Source organism: Balaenoptera physalus, assembly GCF_965194825.1.
Source record: "Balaenoptera physalus genome assembly, chromosome: 10".
In the NCBI taxonomy this organism is placed as follows: domain Eukaryota; kingdom Metazoa; phylum Chordata; class Mammalia; order Artiodactyla; family Balaenopteridae; genus Balaenoptera; species Balaenoptera physalus.
The window spans coordinates 49425957-49445117 of NC_138889.1; the positions used below are offsets into that span (position 1 = coordinate 49425957).

Here is a 19161-nt window from a genome sequence, read left to right on the forward strand (position 1 = left end):
GTGTGTGTGAACTTGCCTTGCTTCCTCCTCACAGCCACTCCATAATGGAGAAGCCATTGTGCCCATTTTACTGAAGAGAAAACTAAGACACTGAGAATTGAAGAGACTTGTCCCAAATCCCACACCTAAAGGAGCCACATTTCCATGCTCCAAGAGACGTGTGCTTAAATCTCACCTCTACCTTCACACCTCTTCTGTCTTAATCTCATCTATAGAATGGGGATGATGCCTGAGAGTGTTGCATGAGAATTAAGATAACGTGCATAAAGGGGCAAACAGGGTTCCTGAGATATTCAAAAGCCCGATGGATGCATGGATGGATGGATGGGTGGATGGATGGATGGATGGATGAGTGAGTGAGTGAGTGAATATTGACCTTTTGTGACTTGTATTCCCTTTCAGGCTGCCCTTGATCTCACCCTATTGAATACTAGCTCTTGCAGGGAACATGGAAAACTACTAGTCCCAACTGTACATCACCAAAGAACTCTATTTTGCCCTCACTCAGTGACCCTCATACTGCAAGATTTTCTACCAAACTTTGACTGCCTTCCTGTTTCACCAAAAGCACATATAACTGTAAATCCTAGTTCCTGACAAACATGCACATTAACTTGGTATAAGTCTTGGTATAAAATACAAATTAATAATTAGCTACTAGTGTTTACTGAGCACTTACTATAAGCCAGGTTCCTCACTGGACATTTTGCTTGCATTTGGACCCAGGCGGTCTGACTGCCGGGCCTGCACTCCTAACCACGAACTACACTAACTCAGCAACGCTAAGAGCTGCCATTTGTTGGGCACTAACTACATGCCAGCAGGCACCACAGTGAACTCTTTAAATATGCATTGTCTTAGTTGATCCTTATAGCGAAGGCATGAAGCAACTGGTGTCAAGTTCTCCATTTTACAGATGAGGAACTGAAGCTTGAAGAAGGGGTAACCTGTCCACAGCCACACAGCCAGCGAGGAGCTAAGGCAGGCTTTGAACCCAGTGCTGTGGCTGCAAAGCACATACATTTAACCCCCAGTCTATGCTACCTTCCCTCTGCCACTTCTCTAAAACTTCACTTGAGTCACTTGCAGCTTTATCACTTTCAGTGATCTGTTTTATTGGAAGTAGTCCCTGAAAATCCCCACGCCAGCCTCAGGGACTCCTGTGGGCCTGAGGTCTCTGGTGAGACTAAGCAGGTGTGGGTATCTGCGCCTCCCATGGCACCTAGATATTCTTCCTGAAGCCGCTAAGAAGGAATACAGAGGAGTGAGTGTCTGCATTTCTCACTTGAGAAATGAGAACGTGAGATAAGAACCAACCATGGCAGCAGAGATAAGAACCAACCCCATCACCATGTATTGCTGGAGAAAATAGTGCCCCACTCTTTGAGTGGAAGTGGTTAAACCTGAAAGTAGATTGCTGAGGGCATCTAAGAAGTTTTCTTCCCTGGAAGTATCTTCTTCTTTTTTTTTTTTTTTTAATTAATTAATTTATTTATTTATTTTTGGCTGTTTTTGGTCTTCGTTTCCGTGCGAGGCCTTTCTCTAGTTGCGGCAAGTGGGGGCCACTCTTCATTGCGGAGTATCTTCTTTTTGAGCTGGTCTAGATACAGTTCCACCAGGAAATTTGGCAAGCAACCCCCTAGGATCCTACTGGAACCTGCAGTCCATTTGTTTATCATCATAATCCCTCACTCTGCACATTTTACTTCCTCACCAACATGCATCAGAGAAAAATATTTCATTAGTGGCCCCAGTGCGCATCTCTGGTACATTTCAGTCCATATCCCTAGCTGTCTGTTGGGAACTAGATCCATGGAGAGAACAGGCAGTCTGGGTCAGTAGAGAGAGCCCTGGACTCAGGACCTTGGTTCAAGCAGGTTCTGCTGCTTATGAGCTGTGTGACCTCAAAGAAGTCACTTCACCTCTCTGGACTTCAATGTCCTTGTTTCTAAAGTGAGGTCTTTGGACTAGATATCTCAGAATCCTCATCCAGGGCAATCCTTTTGGGATGATTTGTAGCTGCAAGTTATGTAATAGATGGAAGTGCACTTTGAGAAGTGATTAAAAGCTGTTAATACATTTCAAAAGGTTTTATTTTTGCAGTATGATCTCTTCAGAGAATAAAATGATATATGCAAAACAGAAAGTAGTCTTTTGAAATTTTAATAGCTCAAATTTAACTGTAAAATATTCATTTGAAGTGTCCCTCAGCCCTCTTCTTATCTTCAACAAAGAGAGCCTATTTTAATGTACCAGATTATTTCCACAATCACACTTTTCCTGTGTTTAGAATTAACTGCATCAGAGCTTTGCTAAGGTCTAAAATGGTGACTGTGTCTTACCCCTTAACATGTGAGCTTTTTTCTAAATATCATTACTAAGCCTCTATCTGGTAAAGACAAAGTTGAGAACAGGAGTTGTTTGGCTGAGGGACATTTCCAAAACAGGTCAGGGTCAAGAGCTGCTAAAGGCCAGGAATGCGTCATTGGGATTAATTAATGTGGGTAAATGACTTCCCCAAGGTCATTCCGATGAGTCATCAGTGAGCCCTGGGCTGAGACCTGGTTTTTCCAGCTGGGAAGAATTGGCCTCTTTGTTAACATTGTTGTTCCATGTGACTAGCTCTGGATGACCTGAGGGGAAGTTGCTTATGTATATGAGAGCTGCAGCTGTGGAAAAATAGAAGCTGGTAAAGAGTCACAGCCCTAACAAGACCTCCTCAGGCCACACCTCAGAGCAGCAGCTGGTTTGGAGGTAGAGGAGGTGGTTCTTTGAAAGGGTCCAGATGTATAGGCTCACCTTGGCCCACTTACCCTTCTACCGACACCAAGACAGGTACCACTATTTAAACTTCAGGATGGCTTGAAGCATCCTGAACTTCAGTCCTTGGAGTTCATTATTATCAACACAGTGTGATTTTTCCAAACTCAGACTGCCTAGAGATGATCCTTAGCGACAAGTTCCAAAAAGCCAATCCGATACTTGGTTTTGTCTTGATTGATACAACTGAGTGCCCCATGATCGTTTCAGAATGGCACAACAAACTCCTGGAACTTTTTCTCAAACCTAATGAATAAGTTAATTCAAAGACCCACATCGCCCCCCAAGCAACATGCTGGAAAGAGCCCAGCAACTCCCAAGTCTTAGGCTCTGGGGTTTTCCTCCCCACTGGCCTGTCCGCTGCCTTCATACATGCATTTCCCCACTCTAAGCCACAGGCACAGCCCAGCACCGCCCAGCCCAGCACACTGTTACAACATAACACACATTAAAGTTTCCTTCGCTCCAGCTTTATTCAGCACCTTTCATCTTCATCCCTCAACCTTCAACCATTCTCGTACTTCACTTCTCCACTTATCCAGAAATTATGTATGAGCATCCGTTATGGACTAAGTCTGGGCATACAGTGGTCAACAACAACAGAATAAATGTTCACCTTGCCCTGATGACGCTTACAGACTAACGGGGGAAAGATATTAACCAAATAGCCACACAAATAACTGTAATAGGTTTGTGTATGTAAGTATGGGGTATTTTGAGATTATATATAACAAGGAGCCCCAGCTTTGACTTGGAAGTCATCAGAAGAATAAGTAGAAATTAACTAAACATAGAGTGAAGAGAGGCAGGGGGGTACCAGGCAGAGGGAACAGTATGTGAACTTGCCCTAGAGTAAGAAAATCATGGCACATGGAGGAATGGAAAGAAGGCCAGTGTAGCCGATGACTGGAGAATGAAATCAGGATGAAGAAGTTGACAAATGCCAGGCCACACGGGGCCTTGCAGGTAGACCATGCTAAGGACTTGGGTCTTCATTCCAAGAACCATGGAAAGACATGAAGGATATTTATCACAAGGGATAACACAGTAAGGTTTTGGAGTTCCCTGGTGGTCCAGTGGTTGCGACTCAGCACTTTCACCGCTGTAGCGCGGGTTCAATCCCTGGTCAGGGAACTAAGATCCCACAAGCCACGGCCAAAAAAATCACACGGTAAGGCTTTGATTTCAAGAACATCACTCTTTCTACTGTGTAGAAAATAGATTAGATAGAGACAAGAGAGGATGTTACAAAGTTATTTTGGTGCTTTAAGGAAGAGCTATTGGGAGCCTGGACCAGGTAGGTGGTGTCGTGGATGAAATAAAGTGTATGAACCAGGAGCTAATTACAGAGTAGAAAGGAAGGACTTGGCAAGGGGTTGCATGAAAGGGGAGAAGCCAGTGTCAAGGATGCTTCCAGGGGTCTGGGGTTGTTAAACTAGATGTATGGGGCTAATAGTCACTGAGAAAGGGAGCAAGAGAAGAGAATCAAGTTTGTCTTGGGTTTTCGTTTTGTCTTGTCTTTGAGTCAGAGTGATGCAAGTTTAGATCATAAATTTGGTTTTGGACAGGTTAAGTTTGAAGTGCCTTTGAGACATACAAATGGAGATGTCAAGCAAGCAGTTAAATATAAAGGTCTAGAACAATGGCTCTAAAGCCAGGGTCACGTTTGCTCCCCAGGAGACATTTACCAATGTCTGGAGACATTTTTGGTTGTCACAACAGGGCGTGGGGTGCAACTGGCATCTAGTGGGTAGAGACCAGGACGCTGCCAAACATTCTACAGCACACAGGACATCCCCACCCCTTGCAGCAAAGGGTTATCCAACCCAAAATGCCAACAGTGCCCAAGGTGAGAATCTCTGGTCTACAGATATTTGAGAGTCACTGGCCAAAAGCCTTGGGCACCGATGAGATTATACAGAGAAAGAATAAGAGTAAGGAGGAGAATGGGATAGTGCAAGTTTTTGAGGAACTGTAACACCTGATAGGGGGATGACCCAGCATGAGGGACTAAGAAGAAACGGCCTGAGAGGCAGAAGAAAACTCAACAGAGAGTGGAGTCACAGAAGCCAGAGGTTGGGTGGGGAGTGCTTTAAAGTGTCAGATGCTGCTGAGAAGCCAAAGGACATGGGGACTAGAAAGCTGCTGCCATTTAGGGATGTGGACGTCATCGGTGGCCTTGGCAAGAGCAGTGTTGGCAGCATGATATTAAGAAAAGACATGTTTCAGTGGAAGATGAAAAAATGGAGGTGGCTAGTGTAGACAATACTTTCAAGAAGTTTGGCTATGGAAGGAAGGAGAGAGAAAGAACAGTCTTGGCAAGGAACGTGAAAGTCAAGAGTACTTTGGGCTTTGGTGGTGTTTTTCTTGTTTTGTTTAAATTTTTTATTGTGGAAAATGTCTTAACATGTATAAAGTAAGCAGACTATTATAATGGACCTCTCTGTACCCTAGATTCTGTGAACTCTGGATTGTTTTGTTCCTCAGAAGAGTAAGTTTTGTTCTAGGAAGGAATTCACTTGGCCAGACTCAAATTCCAAACTCTGTCCCTACTGGTCTGCAGCAACGGAAGTCTCTGCTGGGTTCTTTCAGCGTTCAGCTGCAGCTTTTTTTTTTCTTTTTTTGCCAGGCCCTTGGGTATGCATAGCTGAGTGGTCAACCAGTGATTTGGGCAGGTTGTACACACAGACTTGGAAGTTCATGCTCTCTGCATCTCCTTCCCTTCCAGAACTTTCCCCTTCACTTCCTGACTGCTCTTCCAGCTCCAACTCACTTCTCTGACACCTCAAGCTAGTAAGACTTTGGCTTTCTGCTGCCCCAAGTTGCTTGCAGATTAGACTGCTCTCAGGCAAAAGCTGCAAATTTGCAGATCTCAAAGGATATAATTCCTGCTTTCGAAGGTAGATTCCCGTCCAGTGTCTGCCTGTTTTTGGCCAACTTCCATTGCCTTAATTTAAAATAATTTTGTAACATAACAATAACATAAATTGTTTAACAATTAACCATCTCATCATTGTTATCTGCAGAAATGTTATTCTGTCCAAGTGACTCTGTCACTACCAGAAGCCAGAAGTTTTTAAGATGATAGACTTGGGCATATTTTAGGGCTAATGGAAAATCTAGTAGAGTGAGAGATTGAGAGAGACAGAGAGAGGGAGGAGGGATAATCAAGGATGTGAGGCTCTGTAATTTTCACTGGAACAAGAGGAATAAAGAGGTTGGCTGTGGATGCATTAGTTTGTAGATTCGCTGGTGGGAAACTGACAGAGATGCTTCCTGTGACATCAGAGACAAGGTCACTAGGGCAGTGGGGGGGAAAGGTGAGGCAGTTGGAGGTTTGAGAACAGAGGATTTTGAAACAGTCTTTGCAAAGAGTGAAAAGAGTGAATTTTGACCAGAGAAACTCTGTAGGCACAGAGGCTGGTCAGTACTGAGAGTCTATGTGGGTTGACAAGGATGAGTGGATGGTGGCGCCGATCAGTCTGCCCTGTAGTAAGATTGTTTCCATCTGCCTTCCGCTGCCTGGGTGGAGATGCACAGGGAGCGGAAAGTGGGTTTCCTCAAGGGGTGAGAGTTTTACAAGACTGATGAGACCAAAGAGCAGGGCCATGGGTGTTTACGGTATTGACGAGGGCATGACTTAAATAATGAGTCACAAAATCCAAGCACCTCTTAAAGCCATGACAAGCGTTTTTTGGAAGTGCTCTCTGATTTAGCCAAGGCAAGTAGAATGGGGAACTGTTCTCCCACACCTCCCCAACCTACTCACACTGGCAAAAACAGACCGAGTATTTGGCCCTGGGCACTTCACATGTCAAAGGAGTCTCTCTCTTGGGTGTGTTGGACGAAAAAAGGAAAAGAAGGAAGTGGTATAAACTACTTGCCATCCTCTGCACCATTCCCCACCTCCCCTCCCCAGGTACATATTCTCTCACCACTGATCCCAGGATAGAAGATTCAGATCCACAGACTTAGGTCTAAACCTTAAAAGTTCTAAGTCAGGCTAATAAACTGTTGAGTAAAATATGTCTCATCCTCCTACCCTTACAAATATACCTTCATGATGGTCTGGAAGGCCAAGTTTGAATTTAGAATTCTCAGACTCTAAAACTGGCTCAAGGCTGGCAGCCCACCCCTCTTCCTATCCCCAGCTCCATCCCCCACTGCAAGAGGCCATGTGTACGTGTGTCTGGACATCACAACCCACACGGCCAAGTACCAGTCATAGCCTCAGGCTTAGGGACCCACCCACTGCAGTGTAGTCTGTACTTGGAAGGAGGGACCCAGAGAAAAGGCTCACAGAGTCCCTAAAAGCAGCCTTGAGACCACTCAATCAGAGAATTCTGGGGTCCTGTGTGCCTGATCTAGAGAGAGGAAGGAAGGTACAGGCTTTGTGAACACAGGCTCCAGGTGGGTACATCCCTCGGCCCCATGGACCTCTTTGCCCTCTGGAGGGGAAGAGTTGGAGGAAAACCAGAGCAGGGCTCTCTACATTGCTGGGGCTTTGGTCAGGGACCCCTTTTGCCCAGGTCTATGGTTAAAATGAACTGATGCAACGATACACAGTAATTGTGGTCTTTGCTCTGTTCCTAGTCTGACCGGTTTCTCTGTGTGTATGTGTTTTTCTTTTCCCAGTGGGCTGTTTATCACCATTCATGACAAGGGCCATCTTGCAACAATGCTGAACTCTTGGCCAGAAGATAATATTAAGGTATGGCCCTGTTTTCTTTGATATTGCTCTATTGTTGGATGAATCCTTTCAGCCTGGGCTAGAGTCATTCTCAGCTATGAAATGGGCCATTACAACACTGAAGGCAAGACACTGCATCCCTTCCCCAGGCCCAGACCATAGACCAGTTACAGCCAAGCACAAACGCACCACGGAGTAAAGGCTTGCATTAACCAAGCATCCGTGTGAAAATGTCTATTATTATTAGTAGTAGTAGTAGTAGTAGTGCATGTATTGAGTACCCGCTGAATATACACTGCCAGTTTCCATGGTGGATTCAGGGAAAAATCCAACATAGACCCTCTTCTCAAGTGGCTGACTTTTCATGAGGAAAATAAGACAGAGCCACCAAAGATTAACAGGTGGAAGCTGATCAGAGATAAACAAGGCACTGAAGAGCTGGGGGTATTCAAGGAGGCCGAGATTACTTCTAACCTGAAGGGGATCTGGGAAGACTTAGTGGAAGAGGTGACTTTGGAGCAAGGCCTTGAATTGAGGGGTAGAGTTTGGACGGTCAGGCGTTGGAGGGACTAGGATGGAGGGCAGGGCCATTCTGCACCAAGAGAAAAGGTTTATGATGAGCGATGTCTTCACACCTGGCTGTACACCGCAGTGTATGTGTTGGGTCGGGGGGAAGGGACGCATATGCAGAGTGACAAAATGAACCTGGCACTGTTTCCTGGAGCATCAATTTTACTTGAAACATTTAAGGAAACTTTTTTATATGTAACAAACAGGATGTAATATAGAATGCAAAATTGGTGAAGCTTTGTAGAAACATGTTAGCCTCTGGCTGTGTCCCCAGATCTCCTTCTGTCATGGGGACTTCTATGGAAGAGTTTCAGGGACTCTGGATTCTAAGATCATTGTCACTTCTGCAAACAAATGGGTGAAGCAAAATTACAGAACATCTGCTGGCTGCTTGGTGAGGGCATCTCTGGCACTCGAGCAGGGGAGGGGTTGGACCTGACCAAGCCCAGTATATGTACCTCTCGGGGCAATGCTGGAAGGCTGAGAGTTGTTTGCTCTCAGGCCCTCCCTCCCTCCGTCCCTGCCCCTTCCCTGGGCCACCTCCCTCCACCAGGCACTGAGTACAGCTTCTCTTTACCTACCTCTCCTTGTGTCCCACCCACTTCTGGCCCTCTCGGGGGGTGTGGCGACATTCAGAACCAGAGCCAGTAGGGCAAGACCTTGGCTCTCAGGAGCCAGGCCTGAGCCACAGCTGAGGCCCTTGGACTCCAGTCCTGGCCTCGGTGAAGAGCTCAATTCGTACGTGTCTGTCTGGGTGTGATGTGCCCTGTGCTCTTCTTTCCTGCCTGTCTGCTTAGACTCTGGTTACATTCAGGCCTTGGCCCTGCAAGTTTTGGTCCCAGTCCCAGAAGAAGCAAGTTTCCAAGGTGTGTTTAGGATGAATCTATAATAAAATCTTGAGCACATTAAGGGAAACCAGCTCACTCGATGGGAAGTTAACTCCAGCCTTCCCTGTGAAGACATGCTCTGAGGTCCTACAGACTAATCTTTCCTCCTTCCTGGACGGTTCAGCCGTGGTGAAACTTGTCCATAGTAGGCACTCAGTAGATGCTTGCTGAGTTGAATGAACTCAGTAGATGGACACGATGAACATCTTCCAGGTACCAGGCCCTGTGCCAGGAGCAGGGAGATGGGGTCTGCACTAACATCTATGGTGCCTCTGTGCAAGCTATGAGGAATTAAAAAATAAGATGAAAAGACACCCCCTTTTAACCAGTAAGAGAAAAGCGCCGCTTCCTCCAGCCTGCCACAGGGCCTTGGTGAGGGGCTCATGGGCTGGATTTCAGGTCCCCATCCCTCCTCTTGTCAGGGCGTAACTTTACAAAACTGCACCCAGGGCTCTGCTTTGAGGAGTGTAGAATGAGAAAAACACAGACCCCGAGCCCAAATTGCTTCACTCTGACTGGGAAATCAAGATATGAATTCAAAATAGAACCTCGGCTGCTAAGTATCCATGGACTTCAACCAACATATTCTGAGAACCTAAGTGTCTAAGTGTCTCCAGAGAGATGGAGATGCACCTGTTGTGATTTTAGAGAAAGAGAAATGAGGGCTCTGGGGTCCCCTGGGAGAGGTGGAACTCAGCAGGCCTCAAACAAGGAGAAGCATCCAGAGCTTCTAGGAAAAGCATAAGTTACACGAGTAGATATCTGGGCCAGTGCATCTAATTCAGTTGCATTCAACAGCCATTTAGTAACATCTGTTCTGTAAGAGTTCCCTGGGGGTTCAGGGATAAAGAAGGTGCACAGGCCCAACCTCAAGGAGCTTGCAGGCTAGTTAGAGAGACTGACCTGGAAACAATTACAGTAGACTGTCTGTGCTGCCGAAGATAGGAGCCCGAGGATGAGGAGCAAACAGGGTGACTTGTTGGCCACTCACCCTGCAGTACCCCAGAGTGGCTGGCTGAATGCCTGGGGCCACCTCTCCCCCTCCACCCTATACTCCTGTTTCACTTTGGAGGAGCCCAGAGGTCAGTCTCAGAAACTAACTATGTAGAAGAGTCAGCTCTGGCTTTGCAACCAGGCAGACCTGAGTTCTGGTCTTGAATCTTCCATTTACCTGCTGTGTGTGCGGATAACCTCTCTGATCTCACAACAGGAAATTGTGAGGATTAACTGTGATAAAGTCTGTACAACACTGAAGGGCACTTGAATGGACACTGTCATTGCTGGAGGTGGACAAGGCGGCTGTAGCACACACAGCAGTGCAGGGAAGAGACTGCAGACGCCTAAGGGTGGCCGAGGAGGGGGTCCCCTTACCAGGGAACCACAGACCACAAAAGGGCAGCCAGTCGATTTGGTCCCTAGAGATGTTTGATTTAAAGTGACTTTTGAAAATTTTGAATTCGTGGACAACATTTTAAAATTAAGAGACTTCTGGGGCTTCCCTGGTGGCGCAGTGGTTGAGAATCCGCCTGCCAATGCAGGGGACACGGGTTCAAGCCCTGGTCTGGGAAGATCCTACATGCCGCGGAGCAACTAGGCCCGTGAGCCACAATTACTGAGCCTGCGCATCTGGAGCCTGTGCTCCGCAACAAGAGAGGCCGCGATAGTGAGAGGCCCGCGCACCGCGATGAAGGGTGGCCCCCACTTGCCACAACTAGAGAAAGCCCTCGCACAGAAACGAAGACCCAACACAGCCATAAAAATAAATAAATTAAAAAAAAAAAGACTTTCTCTCTATAAAATTAAGAGACTTCATTTGAAAAAAAAATTTTTTTTAAACCCTGGATTTCTGACTTCTCTAGAAAAACCAGGAGCTCTGAATATTGGGCCCATAGTTTGGCATGTGTACAAGTCAAATAGGACTGATCAGGTTACCCCTAGTCCCTACCCTGCCCCATCACCGGCCTTTTTCTGGACGGTCCTTCCCTCTCACTCCAGGGCTGCCCTTTCAAAGGTTCAGAATGTCTAAGCCACAGTTTTTCTTGTTTATTGGTGTGTTTTCTCCAGTTACCTTTAAAAGAGGAGATGGAGAACTCCTTCCCTAAGTAGGGAATCTCTGCTCGTTATCCCTTTCATGGTACTTTGGTGCTAACGGAGACTCCCCTTCAGTATTTCATTTGATTTTCACACTGTGATCAGAGTGGAGTAAGGAGTGCTTCTGAAACCCCCCAGGGGGGTCTTGAAGAAGGGGTAGGGTAGGGGCGTGACTTTTCTCAGATGAGCAAGCTGGTGTTAAGTGGTACCCACAGTCATCCACAGGTAAGAGATGATGTCACCCAGAGCCCTGCTGCTGAGCCATTGCTTCCCCAGCTTCTGAATAGCGCAGGCAGGCAGAGCTTTTCAAGGCACAGGTATCTCTGGACCCTGATGTTGTTGGCTGGAGGGGAGGGGTGGTTCAGAGAAGCTTCTGAAACAATTCAGAAGATAAAAGCTGAGTTTCTGTGGCTTCCCAGCCAGAAAGCGGAACTGCAAACTGAGATGTAATAGGAGTAGGCTGTGAGGGAAGTGAGGCCAAAGCTCAGGTCTTGGGGACCATGAAGTTTTGTGGGCCCCTCTTGCTCAGGGAGGACGGGCCAGCCTGGCCCACCCAGAGCTTTCCAGCATAAATCACAAAGGGGAGTGAGAACTGTTTTTCTGACTCTTTCCCACAGAGGCCATTTCCCCGAGCCAGGAGGAATGCTCAGCTTAGAAAAGCCCTCCTCCCCAAGAGCTTTCCCAAGATCCTCAATCTCTCCTTCATCCCAGTCCCAGCAGCTCTGGGGAGGAGGTGCTGGGAGGTGGCCGAGTACTGGAGCCAAAGGAGCATCCCCTGCCTCTGGGCACCAGCCACTTGGGCCTTTAAACTTGGACCAGACGTTAGTGCTGAGTGCCTGGCTGTCATGCACACGCCCACCATGGGTTAAACCCCACTCGGTGTCAGCAGGTGGATTTCCTGGGAAACATTCTCTGAGATGGAGATTGGCATACTAGGGAGTGCTCTTGGGATCAACACCTCTAGATGGAAAGGAAGCAGGACAGGGAAGAGGGAGAGAGGTTGGGCTAAGTGGGAGCCGCCGGAAGACCCAGCTGAGTGCACGAGGAGGCTCATGAGCAAGGATGGTCCTTCAGAGTCATCCTGAGTTGGGCCAAGGGATCTGGGCCTTGGTACCTACCCCTGCATCCATCATTCATTGGTTGTGGGCTGCTGCCCTGGGAACGGGGTCAAGGTGGCTGTCTTCAGTCGAGGAAAATCCCAGAATAGGCTCATAGCTGAGGGTACCACTGGGAGAATAACCCCTTCATTCCTAAAAGGGGAATCTGGGCGGCACAGCACCCTATCCACCTCACCAGCATTCTGCTAAGTGCTCTACACAGACTAACTCACTGACTTCTCCCAGTGACCCTCCAAGAGGCAGGAGTTGTTATCATTCCCATTTTATAGACAAGGAAGCTGAGAGGTTAGCTCAGCTTTGCTCATGAGGGATGGAACCAAGATTTGAGACCACGGACTGTGCATTATTTATGTTGTGGAGAGAGAGAAAAAAAGGAGGAAGAGGAGGAGGAAAGGGAAGGATAAGCGGGAAGGAAGGAACAGCAGGAGGAAGGAGAGGACCTCACACACAGTGCTATGGGCAGCCCATTCCCAAAGCTCCAAGTCCAGGGAAACCAGAGCCAGAGCAAGCAAGGAGGCATGATCCTCCGATCAGTCCTGGGTCAGCCCCATTGGGTCCACCTAGGCTGAGGGAGGCGGCAGTAAGTCAGAAGCTAGGCAGACAGAGAAAGAATGGGCCACACCATCCCTCAGTCGTCTGAATCTCCTCCTCGCCATCTGAAATACTGCAGAGGGGTTATGAGTTGTAAAAGCCATCCTAACAAGGAAACTGTGATCCAGTCCACTGGTAGCTATTGCTGGGCTCTAAAACCCCAGGATGCTGCTCAAGTTTGCCCTCAGCCTTTTGACCCCGACTTCTCCAGTGACCCACAGCTCTAGCTCCACTGACGTCACGAAAAACAGGATGCAGCATCTTCTCTCTGAACTTGTTCATCTACTCCAGTTCTGAATTCAGTCCCATGGAGAAGAGCCTTTGCTCTCTGTGTTGGATCTATGACATTGTCCGTCGGTTACTGAGTTCATATCACATTGCAGGCCCCAAGCTAAGTGCTAAAGAATCAAAGAGGACAAGACCCTTTACTTGCCTTTAAAGAGTTGCTATGAAAGACAAGGAAATATATATAACTATAATACAAGGAAGAAAGGGATAGGTGCTGTGGGAGAGGAAAATGCTATAGGAATGCAGAGTTGGGAGTGATAACTTCCAGAAGGGAAGCTTCATGGACGGAAGTGCCTTTTGAACTGTTCCTTGAAACATGCAAGGATGGTAGGGTTTGGATCAAGGAGATATACGGATTGAGGTGTAAAATGGCGTGTAGTCAAGAAAACACACACTTTATAAAGATTAACAGCATTTCGGTTTGGATGCAGCATGGAGTGGATAAAGGGGAAATTCAAAGAGCAGATTGGACGTAGACCACGGAAGGCCTCAAATGTCAGTTGAGGATGTTTGAGCTTTATTTTATAGGCATCAGGAGCCATTGGAGGTTTGGGAGCAAGAACGTGACAAATCTGGGTGTGCTTTGGAAAAATGAAATGGAGTAGGGAGAATCCAAGAATAGAAAGACCAATCAGGGGACCACTAAAGTGGTCAAGTGAGATGCGGATGGGCTGGTCTAAGGTTAGCAATAGGGATGAAGATCATGAAACAGATGTGAAAAATTGAAGCAGGTCAAATCAGCAGAACTTGGTGACCAGTTGACTGTGGTTGACTGATGACAGAAGTCAAAGCAGATTGGACAGTTTTGAGCCTGGGAGATAGGAGGTAACAGAGGAGGAGGACAGCAGAAGTGGAAAGTTGAAAAGGAGAAAAAGGGAAAAGTAGATTCATTTGGTAAAGGACCTGGAGGATTGGAGAGGACTATTGGACATCCAAGTGGCAATCTCTGGCAGATGGTGAGCTGTAAGTATTTGCTTAGAGATGACAGTATTTGCCATTGGAATGAATGACAATGTCAAGGTTAGAATGCTGTTGAGTTTCTCATGGCCAGACTTTCTTAAAAGCTGCCAAGGTCTCCCCTTGGTTTCCTTTTCATTCACTCATTTAACAGATATAATTGTTTCATGGCCTTTCTATGGTGAGGCTGAACTAAAGAGAGATGAAACAATTAAAATTCTACTATGTAATCTTTGCCCCAAATAATAACCATCAATATAATCATATACAGGCAGTGACCATTTGCCAATCACTTACAAGGCACAAGGCACCTGGTTAAAATGAGACACTTATTATTTCATTTCATCTTTACAACAAGCTGACGAGTTGGACATTATTATTGTTCCCATTTTATGGAAAATTAAAACTCAGAAAAGTTATCTGATGACCCAAGATTACATATTGGTGGGTTATCAAGGAACCTAGATCCAAATACTGGTTATCAGATGCCAAAACCCCTGCCATTAACCTTTAGGCTGTTTGGTGAGATTAAATGTACATTTTTAAAAATGTTAAATGAGAACCCAAATGCTATCACCATCAGATTTTTAAATCGCACCTATGCAGGGCTTGGCAAGCAGTAGGTACTTAATAAATGTTTGCAGAAGGCAGGCAGGCAGACAGGAAGGTTGAGCAGGCCAGGTGCGTGGTAGATACAGCAAGTGCCAGGAGAAATCACACTGGGTTGTAACGGGCAGGATTTGCACTGCTGGAGAAAGAGCAGGAAGAGACAGGAATATAGAGGCTGAGAGGCTAGAGATTATTGGTGAATTCAGAGTGTGTCTGATGGGAGTGAGGCCAGTTCTGCTAGAGGGGGCAATTGTGTGTAGAGTTTCAGAAGGTATGTTGGGTTCCTGTCATTAAAGAGATAAGCCTTTTGGACTCTATTTTATGGACAGTTAGAAGTCACTAAAGGCCTTTGAGCCTGGTTGTGAAGCTGTTGCAGTAATCCAGCCATTAGCACTACAGGATGGAGAGTGGATGACAGGTGGAGGTGAGACATTCCCTCGGAGGAGTCAGGCATGTAGTCAAGCACCTTTGGACATCCCCAGGCTGGGAGGGTGGCCCTGCAGAGCCCCGCTACCATCTTTCTTTTTTTTGGCCACACTGCGCGGCATGCGGGATCTTAGTTCCCCAACCAGGGATCGAACCCATACCCCCTGCATTGGGAGCGTGGAGTCTTAACCACCAAACTGCCAGGGAAGTTCCCCCGCTACCATCTTGAAATGCCCCAGAGTTATAAGGAGAACACCCTGGAGTCGTAGCTGATTTCCTCTGTTGAACTCCGTGTCACTCACTGCCCCTCAGCAGAGAGAAATCTAAGAGAATGGGAACCAGAATAAGGAGGCTTTGATTAGGAGAGACAGTAGATAAATGCCCAGAGTTTGGGCACTGAGGGGCAGCATGAAAGCACAGGCTCCACTGGGGAGAGCTGCCAGCAGGGGGTCAGAGGCTGCAGAGAGGGTGGCACCAAGACAGGACAGGACTTTGCCAAGAGCACAGGTGCTTTTTCCCAGCCCAGCGGGGTTGTGGAAGGAGCCCTGAACCAGGTACCCGAAGCCTGATTAGAATCTTGATTTGCCACATACACAAGCAAGGTGCCCTTGGTAAGTCATCTAATATTTCTAAGATAACTGATGTGGAAACATCCAGCGCAGTGCCTGGCCGTTGGCTGATACTTAACAAATATGTACAGAACGTGAAGGTCCAGGAGCTTCAGTTTGTTCACCTGTGAAACACAGATAACTATCCCAGATGGGCCTCCCTGCCAGGGCGGGGGAGGAGCAAGTGAGATGCAGGACGGGGACACTCGCCCTAGAGGCAGGAGACCAAGCTAAGGGGGACAGCACGACCTTCATGGGTCCGCTGCTCTCTCCGGAGCCCCCTTTCCAGCAGTGAGGTGTGATTTTACGAGTCTCTACACCTGTTTCTACCAAAAGGCAGCACAGCCCTGTGTGCTCTCACCCTGGGAGAGAGAAGATTCCACGGAGCCTGTGGGTGCTGGATCATAAACCCTCCCCAGTAGGAGTGGGTCTTCGTCTCTTTATCCCCGGTGCCCACCACTGTACCTGCGTGGAGTAAACTGACCTCTACGGTGCTCATGGCACCACGCTTGGGGCCAACCAGGACATCCACAGCTCAGAGCTGGTCCTAAGTCCTGACCCAAAGCTGGTTCCAGTGGAGGGCTGGGTGGCCCCAAAACCTCCACTCATTTAGAGATGGAGGGAACCAGTGCTGCAGAGCCAGTTGGGGTGACCTATAAACAACTTCACTATCACCCTGGTGGGTTCTTCTTGGCCTGACATTCAGGGCCCCTCGCAGTCTGACTTTCCATTCTCTCCTTTCGTGGGACCTGAACCCACACACACAGCCTACATTCCCCCCACTTCTACCCTGAAACTTAATTTCCTTTTGCATCAAATACCTTTCTCCCCAGCTGCACCCCTAATGGATAATCTCCACCTGTCCAAGGTGTGGCATGTGTGTCCCCTCATCTAAGAAGGGTTATCCTACAGGAAGTACCTCTCCCTTTTCTCAATCTCTGCTGCCCTTGAACTGTTCCGCTGCCCTCACACTTTCCCCCCAGAGTCAGTATAACTATACATGTTCCATCTCTCTTTTGCCCATTAGTCCTTTAGAGGGCTGGGTCCACGCATTCTTGTTTTTATAGATGAGCAAACTGAACCTCCGTCCCCCAGGATTTGGCACACTGTCTTTTACAAAGTAGGTGTTTCATAAAGATGTATTGAATGAATGAATGAGGGAATGAATAGCCATCATTATCATATGATTATTTCTGTCATCACTCTCAGCTCCATCAGCATCTGTTAATTCACAGTAGGTAAGCCTGGAACTAGTACTATGTCTAGTACCTACTACACCTTCGGTGATTTTTTGCCAAAACACAAAGATAATCCCAGTACAGCTTGAGAACCCTCCTGGTTTCACGTGGAATAGTGACCCTAGCAGATGTCACAAGGAGCTCTGTTTTTTTGCAGCTTGGATTTATTATACCCCGGAACAGGGCGGAGAGCACATATATGGGTCTCTAAACCCTGGGGCTATAGTAGCAGCATAAACACTTGTTTTATTATCTCCTTTCATTCTGCCCTCCCTCCCTGTCCCCAACCCCAGATCTCAAGCTGAGAGAGTCCGCTTAATTTCTTTGAGGGAGAATGACTCGGTGTGGGTTCCCTCCAGCTGTTCCTGCAGGAACAGAACCTCAGAATGCAGGCCGGTGTCTTTCCATCATCTCACCTCGGTGGGGTTTCTCTCCAGCCCTGCCAGAAAGGGGAGGGGATGGGGGAAGGACCCGCCACCTACAGTTGAAAGAATCCTTTGGCTGTATCCCAGAGAAGCTGTTTTCATCCCGCAGCAGAGGCAGTGGGCGTCCAGTCGGCAGGCCTGCCGTGCTGTACAAACGAGCACTTTGTCACAGGAGGTGCTGTCCCGGCTTGATGGCGTCCTGCTTTGTCTTTCAGGCTGTGGTGGTGACTGATGGGGAGCGCATCCTGGGCCTGGGAGACCTGGGCTGCTACGGCATGGGCATCCCCGTGGGCAAGCTGGCCCTGTACACGGCGTGCGGAGGCGTCAACCCGCAGCAGTGCCTCCCTGTCCTGCTGGACGTGGGCACCAACAACGAGGTAATGCGCTGCCTGGGCCGGGAGCCAGAGGGTGGCAGCTGGGATGGCGTGGGGCGCACCTCTGCGTGGTGGTTCTGTTTACAAAGCATCAGGACGTTTCATTCTGGGGTCCCCGCTGCCAGGACACCTCCCCTACATGGCTGTGACGCCAGGACCTCTCTCCTCCCTGGTTGCCCACCCCACTCTCCCAGTCCCATCCTCTTCCCCCAGCCACTGCTGGGTCTTCTTGCTCCCCTACCTCCTGCCAAGGTAGCCCCTGCGCGGGCTTTCTGTGCTTCCTTGTCCCGTGTCCCTAGGCAGCTTCCATTGCCCTCATGGCCCCTCTCTGATCCATTAGTGAAGAAAGCCACTGAGGCGAGAGTGGCTGCTGGGCTGTGTTTTTTCAGCATTTTAGAGGCCAGCTACCCCTGTAAAAGGATTAAAACTCAAAGCACCAGGACCAAGGGCTGAAATGTCTGGATCAGGCAGATGAGCATCCTGCAAGCCCAGGGAGAGAAACTGACCCGAGCTGTGGCTGAGGGCCACCTGCAGGCTTCCAGGAGGTTTAGGATTTAAGGAGCTCAAAGCCCAGCCAAGAGTTTGTCTGCTCTGGGTACCACCACGCTGGGTCACGGTGTTTGTGCATGTCTGCAGTTCTCAGCTCTGTGTCTCTGTATCATGAACATAAAAGAATTTCTTCTTGATGGTATTTATCTCTGGGTTTAAAATCAGTGCATGTCCATCTGAGAAAAACGTTTTCTCATGTTCATTGAGAAAAACGTTTTCTCATGTTCATTGAGAAAACTCCAGAGAAGTATTAAAAATAAAATATTAGTCACACAGCCAGTAATAATCATTGTTTACAATTTGGGATATTTCTTTCCAGCCTTATCCCTCTGAAACGTTTATAAAAACGAAATTAAGTTTATATTGCATATACAGTTTTGTATCCTGCTTTTTTTTTTTATTTAATTAATTTATTTATTTATGGCTGTGTTGGGTCTTCGTTTCTGTGCGAGGGCTTTCTCTAGTTGCGGCGAGCGGGGGCCACTCCTCATCGCGGTGCGTGGGCCTCTCACTATCGCGGCCTCTCTTGTTGCGGAGCACAGTCTCCAAACGCGCAGGCTCAGTAGTTGTGGTTCACGGGCCCAGTTGCTCCGCGGCATGTGGGATTTTCCCAGACCAGGGCTTGAACCCATGTCCCCTGCATTGGCAGGCAGATTCTCAACCACTGCGCCACCAGGGAAGCCCTGTATCCTGCTTTTTTAAGTGTAATGTATGTCTTGAGTTTTCTCCCAGGTCACTAGCCATTATTCCACAATGTCATTTTCATAGCTGCCTGGCATATCACAATTCACGTAAGAAACCCTCCACTCTTGGACATTTAGGTTGTTTCTGGTCTTCTTGCAAATATAATTGTGCTCTGATACCCGTTTTTGCAGATCAGTCTTTCCATCTCTGATGATTTCCCAAGGATAAATTCCTAG

General features: G+C 47.7%; 2 protein-coding genes across 12 annotated transcripts in view; one reads left to right on the forward strand and one right to left on the reverse strand.

Moving 5' to 3' along the window:
- The window catches only part of ME3 (malic enzyme 3), a 327764-nt gene that overhangs the window by 253789 nt on the left and 54814 nt on the right, over nucleotides 1–19161 (forward strand). For all 3 annotated transcript variants that reach the window (XM_082410149.1, XM_082410150.1, XM_082410151.1), the window contains exons 5-6: nucleotides 7456–7531; nucleotides 17534–17695. In XM_082410149.1, the coding sequence (XP_082266275.1) occupies nucleotides 7456–7531; nucleotides 17534–17695 (238 nt within the window). The remainder of the gene's footprint in view (nucleotides 1–7455; nucleotides 7532–17533; nucleotides 17696–19161) is intronic.
- The window catches only part of LOC309636759 (protein tyrosine phosphatase type IVA 1-like), a 102139-nt gene that overhangs the window by 19470 nt on the left and 63508 nt on the right, over nucleotides 1–19161 (reverse strand). Inside the window, exons 2-4 of one of the 9 annotated variants that reach the window (XR_014250202.1) lie at nucleotides 19105–19157; nucleotides 17934–18102; nucleotides 17714–17769 (exon numbers count right to left, since the gene is read on the reverse strand). The exons of 6 other annotated variants lie outside the window; for them this stretch is intronic. Coding sequence is in view for 2 of the 3 variants with exons in the window: in XM_082410264.1 (XP_082266390.1) it covers nucleotides 18985–19157 (173 nt within the window). In the remaining variant the exon portion in view is untranslated. Of the gene's footprint in view, nucleotides 1–17706; nucleotides 18103–18450; nucleotides 19158–19161 lie in introns of those variants that run through there. 2 more of the 9 variants (XM_082410255.1, XM_082410264.1) reach the window with 2 other exon arrangements.